We start from the raw sequence: 14,042 nt of genomic DNA on the forward strand, positions 1-14,042 counted from the left end.
TCCCTAGAGGGTTGTGGGACTGGGATGCTTTTTTTAGTGGTAATATTTTTCTGAGGATAGGTAGTGCAGGGCAAAGGATCATTGATACAAACCTGTTTCAGGTCTTAGCTGGGCATATGAAATGTACTGGGCAGATAAAGCCAAAATCTCTCTTTAGCAGCTAGGGAGGTAAAGGAATGTTTCACTTCTTACTCAAGCTTCTCCTGGGCCAGGCTCTCTTCTCTCTAAACTAGGGAGACCCAATGCCAAAAGTCAGTATGTTTACAGGTTTTTTTGTTTGTTTTCAGGAACTTATTTCCATGACTAAATCATTTCTCTTCCATTTCTATTGTCCTACACTCATTCCTCTCTCTTTCCTTGTCTTTAAAAAAACCCAAAAGAGACTCTTGGCAGAAAATAGTCTTTGTGCTCAAACTATTAAACTTTTGGCCACTGTAGTTTTCTTCTTTCTCTTCACCTGCTTTCACTTAAAATTGTACGGAGGAGGGATGAAGGTGCCCTGCCTATAAAGTGGGTGCAGTGTAAGTGGTGTCATTATTCACAGCTTCTCACTTATGACCAGTGTCTCTGCTCTGGTAGGCAGATTTTTCGTTTGTAGCTTTTCATTTCGTGGCTTTTCTGCTAAGACCAAACAAAATTGCCAGATGAGGGCCTGGATCCAGATTCTGTTTAAACCTGAACTGCAGAAGACCACCAAGAACCTTATGGCTTTAGTGTGAAAACACCAGCAACAATTGGCAATCCCATGGATATAGATAGGAGTTCCATCCCCCTAGTAGCAGAGGTGTAAATACCTTTTAGTATCCCTGTGCCTTCATGGTTTTCTGTTAAACAGTTAGCATATGTTTAGTGTCATGCTTTTTAAAATGGATAAGAAATTATACTGAATGCTCTTCAAGCTCTACTGTTTCTGGGCGAGGATTTTTTCACAGTACTCCTTTTCCCTGTACATCTTGTATTAAGATAAAGGTTGGCATTCTAAGGTAGCAAATCCTGCACATTAAGTTGTTAAGACCACTTAAGATGTCTGTCTATAAGATCCCACTTTCAGTGGCTTAAACTTTGCCAGACTTCTCAGGCTGGAATTTTCAATGCAAGTATTTGTACTCAGCTGAAAGGATTTTTGGAAGGGTTTAGGGAAACCAACTCAGCTGTTTCCAACAAACAAGACTGGAGGGGAGCAAGGGGAAAAAGTGGCTTTACTAATACTTAGTTCAACACAATTCTTACAGCTTTTTTGGTTAGTGTGTGGAATTTCTAGTGGCTCTATTCTTCGAAGTATGGCCTTGAAATTGGGAAAGGGTTTACCCTGGATTCAGGTTACCCTTGCTGTCCTTGAGGAAAATAAGGCAGGGTCTATATGGTGTATGGTAAATAAGGTGTAGGGTCACTCATTGAATGGTGAGCATAAAAAGAAATACTGAATTGCTATATATCCATTGTCTGTGCTTAATGGGGGCGGGGGGAATCTTGTAGGGGAGAAGAATAATATAACAATGTTTATTTGTATGATGGTAATGCTTACAGCCAAGGAGGCTTATTTAAATTTATGCAGACAACCGTAACTCTTGTATTTGCTAAGTTATGACTGCTTGACTGCAGTCTGAATGCCCTCTTAACATAGTATTAGTAACTTTTTTAACAAACGTATATTGCCGGTTCCAGAATGTGCTTCCAGTGTGACAATAACTTATGAAAACTTTGTGTGGTGTTGTGAACTATCCTTGTTAAATGTTACATTGTATTGTGCCTTCAGTTTTAGTTCCCCCATATTGATAATACATTTGGAACATGGTTTCAGTTCTTATAATTTGAAGTATTGACAGTTAGGGTGCAAAATCTTTCACCTGTTTAAGGCTCTTGGAATTTTGTCATTGACATATAGATACCTGTGTTGCTCGTGGTGTGCCTGTTAATCAGCTAACACTTACTTATTACATTTTTAAAAGCGCTGTTGCTTTCAAAGTGCCAACATTGCCACAGGATTTGGAACTTCCATTTAGTTGTGCCGACAACCTTTCCGAAACAGTTATTTCTGCATATCTTTTGCATAGCAAGATCTAAGAGGTCACTTCAGATCCCCTAGGTCATCTCAAACTACCCAGATAAGTCGCATTCTTTTGTAAAGTAATTTTATATATGTATATAATATATATTAAGGAAATAGAACTTTTATGAATAAAATTTAAGCTGCTAAGTGTTGTTTGAATGATTCATTTTAGTGCCTAGTATTCTACTAAAATGTTTTGGATGACAGGTCCATCTATTTGAATAGTTCCAGTGATGTTGTTGCTTTATGTTGGTACCAAACTACTTTTAAAAAATAAACCTGCAGTGAAACTCATAAGGGTGAATAAATCAGGACCACTGTACCCTAGAGAGCATTAAATGTGATTTGCTATTTTGTTGAAGATGGTGTGGTGCAATTATTCACTTGCAAGAAATGTGCTTCTGTTTCAGATTTTTGGTAGTTGAAGGCTTCTTGCTGTCTTGGGAAAGGCCTGAAGTTTTGAAATGGCTCTTTCTGTTTTGATTTTAATGGGTTTTTTTAATATATACTTATTATGCTAGACTGTACTTAGGTTTGAGTTTCTGGTAACTGTTAACCATTCTCAAGTTGCTTCTGGATGAGAAGCAAAGGAAAGCAAAAACCAAAGCTGCTTTAGTGATTTATATAGGGGAGAACAGGTTGCAGCTATTTGCAGAGGGGGGGTGCTAAACTACAAGAATATTTGTAATATGTCTACTTTATTAATTTACCGTAGTATTAATATTGCATATTAGTGGGTCTGGTGCAAGTGAAACCAAAATAAGTGAGCTTAATTAATACCTCTTTTAGTTTAAGGCTGTGCATGGACACTTCTTTCAGCTGAAAAGTGATCTTTTTGATTTTCAAATTATTTGGGTTTTATTACAATGGGACCATCTTAACTTAAAACAAGTGTCTGCACATTTGACTCTCAATGAAATGAGCAAAGATGTGAATTGGAAGAGATTTCGGGGTGTAGAGATTTCATTCTTTCAATGCCAATTTGCATATAGACATAGCCTTAGGTTTTTAGGACTGTAGTTTTGAAAGGTCTTAAATAGTGTTAATCCTGCAATGCTGTGGAGGTGAGAAATGAATTGGAGGATAGATGACGAAACTAGGCCTTGATTCAGTTTCAGTGGTAGTGTTTTGCAAATGCCTATTGTTTTCCGTTTTGTAGTCTTTATTTTTTTTAACTTACGATTTCTTCAGAACATTTCCAGTCTGGCTTCCCAATTAGTTGTTACCTGTCCTCTTCCTTTACTTTTTTTCATGTTTGCTTTTTTTTTTTTTGTTTCCTTGCAAGATTTCCTTCTTACGAAAGCAAACGAGACTACTAAGGAATGTTCTTAAGTTACCATCTTTCTGTGTGAATCTTGTTTCTTTTGAACTTTGGTTTGATATATTTTCCAAAAGAGGTGCTTTAGACATGAACATAATGTTTTTGTTTTTACACACACAGTCACTTCCCTGGGTTTCAAAAGTAGATACTTTGAATGGAGATATGAGATGTTTTACCTGAGGTAAACATGCATGTGTATGCATTGTGTTGTTTTTGTTTGATATAGATAAATATAAAATCCGATTGCAGTTATAAGGTGGCTTGAGATTTTGAGAGGATGAATTGCTCTAAAAAAATTATGACCGTAGCAGAAGTTTTTAGTGATGTGAAATGCAGCATTATGCATCTTATCTTTTTGATCCTTGGAAATGAATTTGTTTTTAGTTAGCAGAAGTTGAGAAAGAGGGAGATAAAATGTAGCTAATCACTTCTTATTTTGTAAACTTATTTCTGTTACCTTGTGTCTTTGGATGAGAAGAGAAGTATTGAATATTGTAGTTATTCAAGAACGTAGCAGAATTTAATGTTTTTGTGGTGTGTTGGCTTAAATTTTAGCTGCCTTGTGCTTTTTTGGAAAGTGTCACCTTAAAAGTAGTGCATGTTTAGTGAATGGGTTGGCTCGGGGATTAGTAGAACCACTGGTTAGAGTACCAGCCAGGTAAATTCAGCCTCCGTCCTGCCCCACAGTTTGTTCTTTGCAGATATGACTTCACCCAGAAATCCTGTCTGCTCCACTGACACTTCTTGCAAGGGGAGTAGTCTGACCTGTGCCAGAAACCTTCCCCCTTCCTCCCTTATTACAAATCAGTTTTTGTTTGCTTTTTGGTTGCTGTCCACCCAGGGGAGTCTGTGTCCAGATACAGGCTGTTGAGAGCTTTTGGGAATCACTTGCAGTGAAAACATCTGTATAATTAATATATATAAATATGCCTTTTCATCAGGTTTTTCTTTGAGTCCAAAGCTTTGCTAAATACTGTAGAAGGAGAAATAGATGATGATAGAATAAAAGCAAGCAAACCAAAACCACTCTGAAGATATTTTTATATCTCTTTTTGGGAAAAGGTACGTCATCCAGTCATCTGTGTCAACCACCACGTATTCTGTTCCATTTGTATTGATGTGTGGCTGAAGAACAACAGTCAGTGTCCAGCTTGTAGGATTCCTATCACCCCTGACAATCCCTGCAAGGAGATTATCGGTAAGGGCCATTTAACCACCAAAATAACTTTCCAATAATTGCAGTAATTCTTCCTAGTGAAACCATTGTGCTTTTTTTTTTCTAGTGGAAATGAATAGTTTTCTTCTCTTATGGGAAATAATAACTTAGATCTTTAGGCCCAGATACCTCCATGGTTGACCTGGTTCATATACCCCGCCCTCCCCAATGGGCTGCACACCTAGTAGGTCCTCCTGGTTTTGGTACCTACCTTTGAAATGTTTTTGTTGGACATTAATTGCTGGAAGTGCACATAAATCTGAAGGTAGGCAAGTTTTCTTTGGATAGATGTGATTAACTTTTATTAGACCAACTGAGTAGTTGGAAAAATGTACTCAGTTGGTCTAATAAAAGATATCGCATCCACCCAAATAACCTTACCTTAGACCAACACTGCTACAACCAAAAACCCCATAAATCTGAAGTTGTTTTTTCTGCCTCTACAGTGCAAACCTGGAACTTTGTGAGATTTCATTTCGCTGGAATGCGGAACTATTCAATACAAAGTCTGAATGAACGCTTTTAGGAAAAGTCTCCTTATAGGGAGATGAACCAGGGTTGCAAAGTTCAAATACTTACTTAAAAAAATATATAATTCCCCAAACTTTGGGAATGTTGTGATTTAGGATTTTTGGTGAAGACCAACTTTTGTGACTAGCAAGTCTATATGAAGTACATTTGATTTAGCTATATTTCTCAAAAATAAACTACTTCCTTCCTGGATAACTGTAGGGAATAGTGGGAGAGAAGAAGGGGTCGGACAACACAATTCGTCAAACTTACAGTTACTCAGAAAAGAGGCACTTCATTTTTGAGAAATATAGCTGATCGGGTTTACTCTATATCTGTTTACTAGTTGTAGAAGTTGGTCTTCACCAAAAATCCTAATCGCAGTCATGCCTATTTTGACTTTTAGTGTCTAAAACTGTAGGGCTGGAAAGGACTTGTAAGATGTCTTTTAATATATAACCTGACTCGGAGGCAGGATTAAGACACTGGTACTTAGACCAACCTTGAGACATTTGCCTAATCTGTTGTCAGAAACCACCAATGAAGAGAATTCCAGAGCCTCCCTAGGTAACCTGTTCTGGTGCTTAATAATCCTTAAAGGTTTTGCCTAAAGGTTTTTTCCTAATTGAATTTGAACCGAAAATAATAGTAGTGCTGTCTATCTTGTGTTACTGTAGGAGGAACAAGTGAAAGTGAACCAATATTTAGTCCTACAGTCCGAAAGCATCTTCGCAAAACCAGACTTGAACTGCTCCACAAAGAATATGAGGTAACAGTGATGATGGCTTGTTGGAAGCTAAGTGTTTATATACAACAAAATTACTCTTTGGTTTCCTAAATTAATTCACTTCGAAACCTTCTTTTTGAGAAAAGTATTATAATGTGCTCATGGTAAAATTCAGATTATTTCCTAAAATACAGAGTGAGACTTTCAGAAGCAGCTGGAGTTGGCCTAAAAGCCAACTTCCTATGAAATTATTAGTAAAATACTTTTTCTTCGGTGGAAACAGGCTAGTGCTGAACTTTTAAAATCCCATCTTTCTGCCATATGAAAGGGTGTAGACTTTTTAGTGCGTTATTGTTTACTTTGTCTTGTACTGCTGGTGCACCAAGACAAGTTGGTATCCGTAACTAAGAGCACTAAATTAAAATGAGAGGGAATCTTCCAAAGAAATTCTTCCTCCTGGAAAAACTGTCAACTTGAACATTGTAAGCTTGTAAAGAATTCAAGTCTGCATTGTTGATTTGGGCTAATTTAAACAGGTACAGAAATCTCTTAAATGACTGGGTAATATTAGAATGTAACATTGTTCCCCTGCTGAAGTTAAGAACCCCTCTTATGAAAAGGGAAAAGCATGGAGATCTGTGAGGAACCATTTAAGCTTAAGTCTAGGCTTCCTGCTCCCATCTCTGAAAGGACGCAGCAAGCAATGGTGTCCCCAGACTTCATGTCCCTAATATCGGTAATGTGGAAACACGGTCTAAATTCTCTCCAAGATCCGTATTGCCATCCTAGTGAGAGAGTGAGAAGAGGTAGAGGCAGATTCATCCCTTCCCTCATGTCTCTCTTGCAGGGTTCTTTCAAAAGACATCTTGCATCCCAGGTGCTCCCACAGCCCAGTTCCTTCACAGAAAGAGCAGCGATTCTCGCTGTGTCTGTCAAGTCTTCCTAGTGCTCTTATGGATGGAAGGGCATCAACCTCTCCAAAAAAAAAATCAACAAAAAGGTGTTTGGTTTGGTTCTAGCACAGAAAATCAAATTGCGTTGGTGCATTAACTTAAGATCTAGATATGAATACAAGTGTGCATCCTCTACAAAATTGCCTTCAGTTGTGCTACCTTGCACCTGGTGTGCAGCACTAAGGCCTCATTTACCAAATGCATTGTTATGGGCATTGTATCAGACTCTGGAATAAACTGATAACAAAAATTTTAGGGGGTTATGCAAGTCAATGCTTCTGTGCTCATGTCTCCAAACATAGGGTACTGATGCAGTTTGAAGCCTTCAGTTTTAATCCAGGCTTGTCAGAGAAGCTCTGCCCAGGCTTTACTGCTCTGGCTGGAACAGCTCTCTGGGTCTGGTGATTTTGTACAGGCAGCGTCCTTCAGGTGATGGAGATGGAGTCTTCGATGAAGTTTTTTGTATGAAAATCTGTGTTCTCCGCTTCTCTCTCATCAGATAATGTGGCAGGAAACAGACAGCCCACAAGAGTGCACTGTGTAGGAGAAGCCCTCTCCACAACGCACACTAAAAATACATAATACTTCCTTTTTGCTAAATACCCATACAGTGTCTAATGCATAAACTGTCTTGTCCAGATTCCTGTTATGCAAGTCAAAGACAACTCATCTCGTATCTGAAAGTACACAACTGTGTACTACAGCAGAGTTTAAAATTTTGCCTGGAAGGCAATATATAGGTGCATTCTGCAACTTCCTTTTTAATATGTTCCTTGCAACCAGGACAGCCACCCTGGTTTGCAAAGGACCTGCATGTATAACGTCAATTTTTCAGACTCCTTTATATTAAGAAAGAATGAATGTTTGTTTTGCATTATGTTTGTGTCATTCCTGTTTTAATGGGTTTGCAACCCTTTCAGGATGAAATAGAATCCCTGCAGAAAGAAATGGAAGAGCTGAGAGGTAAATATCTCAGTTTAGAGTCACAGTTGAAAACAGTCCTGGATCCTGAGGCCTCTGGTTTATGTAACAAAAATGAAGAAAGCTCTCAGACCACGGAGGAGGCAAGTGGAGCTGTCCCAGAAACTCTGGAGGAGTTGACCAAAAAGCTTAAAGCTGCTAATGACCTATATGAAAAAATGAAAGATGAAGCAGAAAAGTTAAAGGAGGTAACATATTTGCTTCTTAATTGTGTACCAGTTAAACGTTTAATGTTGGATAAATAGGGGTAAGGGTTAGTATGACCTTTCAGGTTCTTCATAGAGCTGAAAGCGGGGGGCAGAATTGAATTCCAGTTACTATTGGAGTATCGAAGTGGTTTATTATAGACTTAGCAGGTGCCTGATGTTATTGCTTGTTCTAGTCCATCTGAGACTTGTTCAACTTGCCTGTCATTCCATTCCTTTGTAATTGGATTACATTAGCACTTGTCTTTAGTATTGATGACCAGATTTTTTTCAGAGTTGTAATAATCTATATATTATATCTATTTTGTAACTTTTGATAGCCAATTTGACTGTTTTTGGCAGAGAAGGTTTTGCACTATTGCCCTCCTTGCTAGCCAGTATTTTTGGTACAATTTGCTGATATGCAGTAACTTGACCCTTTGACCTAAAACAGATAAGCCTCAGCACATCTAGTGCCAAAAGACTTCTACTGGAAATTTCTTGACTTATTCTGCACCCCCTCCAGCACTTGGGAGAGATTTCCTTAGTGCTGCTTATGCTTCCAGACTACAGTGCAAAATAAAACTTATTGCAGGTGTGAGACCAAGAACAGTGTAAATGCACCTGAATAATGAAATGTGTAGAATAGACCAGTCGGATGGTCTAAAATACTTTTGAAATGGAAGTGCACTTTCAAACTCATTTGGAAGGACAGACTGAGAGCATCTTGAACCAGTTCAAGACGTTTCATTACTACCACTGTTGGTAATTGTGGGTTGCATCCTGAAAGTGGAAGCTTTAGCATGTTTAAGATAAACCAGGGTTTTTTTTGTTGTTGTTGTTTTTTTTTAATATTTAATAGTAAACATTAATACCTTGAACGCTGCCAGGGACCAGATTCTCTTGGTACTGTGGTGCATATCTAGGCCTGCTCTGCTGCCATTAATGGAGTTGTTCTGGATTTAGTATAATATAACTGAAACCATAATTTGTTCTGATTTGATCCTGTGATATACATGTGAGGTAGAGAAGCATTATTCTCTTTTATAAATGAGGGAAGGGTGAGGCAAAAATAAAATGAGCTTCTTTACATGCAAGTTACTGAGTCAGACTGACTTGAAACGTGCAAATTGCCTACCCCACTTTAAAAAAATAAAAAGTGGAGGGTGGAAAAACTGACTCCCTTTATGTTAAAGGAGATGCTTATATCTGGTTAAACCTCAGGAGTTCCTCATTTGCAGTATGTGCTGTGTTAAATGGTGTAGGTTGTAGCTGTGTTAACCTAAGGATGTGGGTAGAAGGGTATTTGTACCCAAAAGCTTGCAAAGAAGATTTTTTTTTTTCCAGCTAATTCAGTTGGTCTAATAAAATATATCATATTTACCCAAACAACCTTGTTGCCTCTTGTATGTTAAACTGTATTTCTTCTCTTGTCATTGCTAGAGTCTTTCCCTTGTAAGGAAAATTTGTTGCCACATGAAGTAAAAAACCAAAAACTGTATAATCGGGTTGGATTAAAAAAAGATGAGATTAAATTTTAAAAAATCTGATTTAAATAAACAAATCTCTTTTTTTTTTTTTTAAATCATTGCTTTTTGTTTTGTTTTTGCTATTTAAAAAAAAATAACAACCTATATAATGATAGTTTTAATTTAAGATACGTTAAAGCTTAAAGATAACATCATGGAATAGGGATTATAACTTCTGCTCGTACACTATTTGAGACAATATATTAATGTAACCTTTTTAGAAAAGTTTTATAAATAGGTCACAATAGGCCATGGACTGACTGTATTAGGGGCCCAATCTTATGGGGTTCCCAGGAGCTCCTCTATAGATTAGTAAAGATTTAAAGAAAGCCACTCTACCCAGTGGGACTCAGTGCTCCTATTAAACATCTCTGTGATGCTTAGTTTCACTTCTCAAACTGGATTTATGTCTCCAGAGATAACATCCTTGTTAACAGCAGTATATGGAGATGAGAGATAACAGACTTGATTACCTACCTATCAGCCTTGTTGTCTCTGCAAGTTTGTGTACCCAGAGTCAAGGCCTTGCCTTTCTCTAAAAGTGCAAAGTTTAAAAAAGTTAAATGAATAAAGCATGTCAAACAACGAGAATGCCCTTTTTTAGAAAACAATGATTAAATTGAGGCTTCCTGACCAGTGATTTAAATCAAATCCACCCTGTGTATAATGTATCTGTATAATGCAAAATTTATTCTACAGCAAAGCACAAGGAAGGAAGACTTAAATGTTGATGGAATATTTTAATTAATTTAGGGGTTAAGGGTTAACTTCAAATAAAGACTTGGGTTGACTTTTGGCCCCTGAATCCAGTGCTGTCCTGCTTAGCAGCCCTTGAATCCTGAAGGCACCTAAATCTAAGGTCTTGTCTGACCTTAAAAGTTTTTCAAGCAGCTTAGACTACTACTTCTGTGCATGCTGAGGACTGCTACAGTCTGTCTTAAAAGATGTACCTTATCCCAATTACAATTCAGAAGTTAGGCATTCCTGGAAGTGCAGGGCTTGTCAACCGGGGGTATGGGTACCCCCGGGGGTACTTGGGAAGGTCTTATGGGGTATGCGTGGGCAGGTGGGGATGGAGCGCTGCCACCCACCACTCGGCGCCACCACCTCCCAGGAACAGGGCCCTTGTGGGACGAGGGCATTGGCGCCCGTCTGTAAGTCGCACAGACTCCACCCTGCTGGTTGGCTGCTGGGTGGGGGAGGCCACTGCCACCTGCCACCCCACACTGCTGCTTCTCCACATCCAGCTGCCAAGGGTATACTTAATAAAAAAAAGGTTGAAAACCCTTGCTCTAAGTGTGCTGGAGAACCTAATTGAGTAGGTGTACTTATTGTATGCCTCATACACGCTGGCAGAATAGGGTCCCTCACAAAATTCAGCTCTTGTTCTTTTAGGTTTAAATTGAGAGGTGGAGATGCTTGGAGTATATGATGGCCTAAGCATTGAAGAATTCACCTAGGAAAAGGGAGTCCAGGTCCACATCTCCCACCTCCCAAAAAAGGTGCCCTAAATCATGACACCTTAGAATAAACTGGAAGAGAGGACATTCTTAAATCTCTCCTGTTAAAAGCTAGGGCACAGGTCACTAAAGAGTGCAAGATTTCATGGGGTCAAAAGTATAGCAAGCAAGAGGAAGCCTGACTTTTCTAAAGGTTAAGACAAAGTAGGGGAGGAATGGGAAAAAAACAGCCATGTTATGGTTCCTTTGCTTCTAGACCTGTTTTTTTTCTTTTAAACAGCCATTATTTCTGTACTTTATCCAGTGATGGAAGCAGAGACTGGGCATGTCTATACATTCATTAATCAGCTTATGCTAATGTGCATTAAATTTAGTACCTCCATTGTGAGGTACTACAAAAAAGAAGCATTGGCCTATTTGAATGCGCATTAGTGAAAGCACACATTTTTTCCCTGCTGCTTCAATGTGCACTAAAATAAGCTAATGCACGTTAAAAGTGTAGTGTAGACGCACCCACTGGAACCCAAGTCCCCCTTTCTACCACCTTAGTGTCTTAAACGCTAGGCAGCACCTGTCTGCACTTGTTGCTTAATGATGGTTCATTTTTACCAGGAGCGAGGAGAGTTTCTCTTGGGCTAGTCTATGGCTGAATGGTAAGGGCAGTCTCTTGGGAGGTGGGAGATATGGGTGTGATTTCCTCAGGCTGAAGGGAGAAACATAAACACATGTGTTATGTGTTTATGTTAAACATAAGTGTTCCACTTTCTGGATAAGAACTTGACTACTAGGTTTTTATACAGGACAGTTACCACCTGCTCTTGCTTTTCCAGCTCCCTTTTATAAATGAAAACCAGGACTCCAATTCTTTGACTGAACAGTGTTAAGTGCCTACCTCTTAGGAAGAGCACACCAACTGCTGAAGCTTCCTTAGCCTGACGAAGGGTTTTTGAACTTGAAAGCTTGCTTAATAACTCTTCTCCAACCATTTGGGTTGGTCTAATAAAAGATATCAAATTCACCCAAGGAACCTTGTCTACCTCTTAGGAGGCAGGAACTCAAGGTGCTTTGGGTGAATGTGGTATCTTTTATTAGACCAACTAAATAATTGGAAAATATATTATTTGCAAGTTTTCAGGTACAAACACCCTTCCTCAGGCTTTTAGGAGTGGATTCAAGGTCCTGGGCCTTAAGAGGATGGAGGTGCCTGCCTGCAGTTCTGACCTGGGTACTTGAACTCTGGAGAGGGGCAGAGTTTCAGATTGCTTCTGTGCTCAGCATGTCTCACTGGTCATGTCCACAATGTCTCACTGCCTAATTCTAGGCATCTCCCTGATCAGTGCGAGCTTTTTTTTTAAGGCATCTGACTCCATGTGTTGCACGTGGAACCTAGCCACATAGAACAGGGTTCTGGATTTCACTTTGGAGGCTAGGTGTTTTAAGCATATGGACAAACATGTACTTGGAGTGGCTTCAAAAGGGGTGAAAGGCAGGGGATCCTGCTCTGGACATGACAGCAGCTCACCTGCTGTAACTCTTCCCCTGTGCATGGACCTTTAAAGATATAAATGTAGCAAAACTGCTCCATCATGACCCTGGCTAACGCAAAGATAAGTTGGGATTTCTTTTTTGGGGAAAAACTCAGGAAAACCACAACAAGCCAGAATCTATTTTGACAGTATGGATTCTTATTTGAAGTCTCTGGGGTTTATCTTGTATAGAAGTTTGCACACTTAACTGTCAATATTGTACAACACCCTTTAAAAGGCTCACATGGCACCCTCAAATGATCTGATTTGAGAATCTCTGTTCCCAGATTTAGACATTGCAGCACCCAAGTCATATTTTTGGGGGTTATAAATCTTAAAAATGCTGTGTCATTTATGTTCTTTCCATTTATCAAGATTGAATAGTCCTCAGCGTTAATGAATGGTGTATGGAGAGTGCAAAGAATATTTTTCTCACTGTTTTGTTCAGGTGCAGCATTAGTTGGGAGTTGAAGGGGAAAAATATTTATAGTTCTAAAACGTCACAGCAGGAAAACTTCTCTTGACGTGAAGTACCTTGTTAACAAGAGTATCTGCTGAACTGAGAAGACAAAATTGACCCCAATTCAAAGAATGAGGCTGTAAATCAAAAGTTTTAATCGTAACATCATGGAACCTATATTGAAGAAAGCCTGCAAATAGTTTGTCATAATGAATTACATCCAGAGGAAACTATGCTTTAAAAAAAAAAAAAAAAATCGGAGTAATCTTACTCTGCTTTGGGGAGGGGGAGGGAAGCTGTTCAACATTAGTTTTGCTGATACCTGCACATTGTAATGTTAATGTACTTAAAGTATTTAGTCATGTGGGAAAAAAAAAAGACATGGAATTGCCATTACTACATCTCCTTAATGACTCTCCCTCCTAACATAGATCTGTTTATTTCCCTAGATAGGAGACTTGCAATGTATTTTGGGAATATAAATAAAAAATGTCTGTTCTCTATTCAGTTTTTGCAAGCCATTTCCCATGGTAATTTTTAAGTGGTGTCCCTGTCTGAGAGCTGTTTCGTAGCTTCAGATTTCTAATGCTGTCCCTTTTATACAGCAAGCTGTTTGTGCTTTTTTAAAATAATATAATTTAGTTCTGTTTTACTGCATATATTTTATTTATTTATTTATTTATTACTTTAGACAAATAAGAAACTGAGCCTGGAAAACAGTGGCCTTTTGAGAGAGAACTTGCGACTGAAGGCTGAAGTTGATAGTAGATCACCCCAAAAGTATGTAAATATTTTAACTTACGTTGTGTTATTCATAGATTATGTTTAACTATTGTAAGACCTTAGTTTAAAATTGTGGTGGTGTGGTTAGGGCTGTAGATGTCTCTTGAAGATGGATTTTGGATTTTTCATCTGCATAGGCTTGGGTGGAAAATACAGTTTACAAATGACTGAAAACTGTTACTTAAAAGTTAGTGTACACTTTCACTCTAGTGATGGCATTGCATTACCTGGTCAATACTGAAGGTTTGCCTCTTGACAGGAGAGCTGTTTGCTTAAATTCATATTTTATTTTTGTTTAAATGTTGCTTTGGCTATTTTTTGGTAGATTGGGCAGGACTCTT

At 38.5% G+C, this 14,042-nt stretch overlaps 1 protein-coding gene across 1 annotated transcript in view; it reads left to right on the forward strand.

The window, feature by feature from the left end:
* The window catches only part of OBI1 (ORC ubiquitin ligase 1), a 37,656-nt gene that overhangs the window by 912 nt on the left and 22,702 nt on the right, over window positions 1-14,042 (forward strand). The window contains exons 2-5 of the mRNA XM_006277161.4: window positions 4,434-4,569; window positions 5,775-5,866; window positions 7,698-7,946; window positions 13,610-13,698. Of these exons, the coding sequence (XP_006277223.1) occupies window positions 4,434-4,569; window positions 5,775-5,866; window positions 7,698-7,946; window positions 13,610-13,698 (566 nt within the window). The remainder of the gene's footprint in view (window positions 1-4,433; window positions 4,570-5,774; window positions 5,867-7,697; window positions 7,947-13,609; window positions 13,699-14,042) is intronic.

This window comes from Alligator mississippiensis, chromosome 1, assembly GCF_030867095.1.
Source record: "Alligator mississippiensis isolate rAllMis1 chromosome 1, rAllMis1, whole genome shotgun sequence".
Classification (NCBI taxonomy): domain Eukaryota; kingdom Metazoa; phylum Chordata; order Crocodylia; family Alligatoridae; genus Alligator; species Alligator mississippiensis.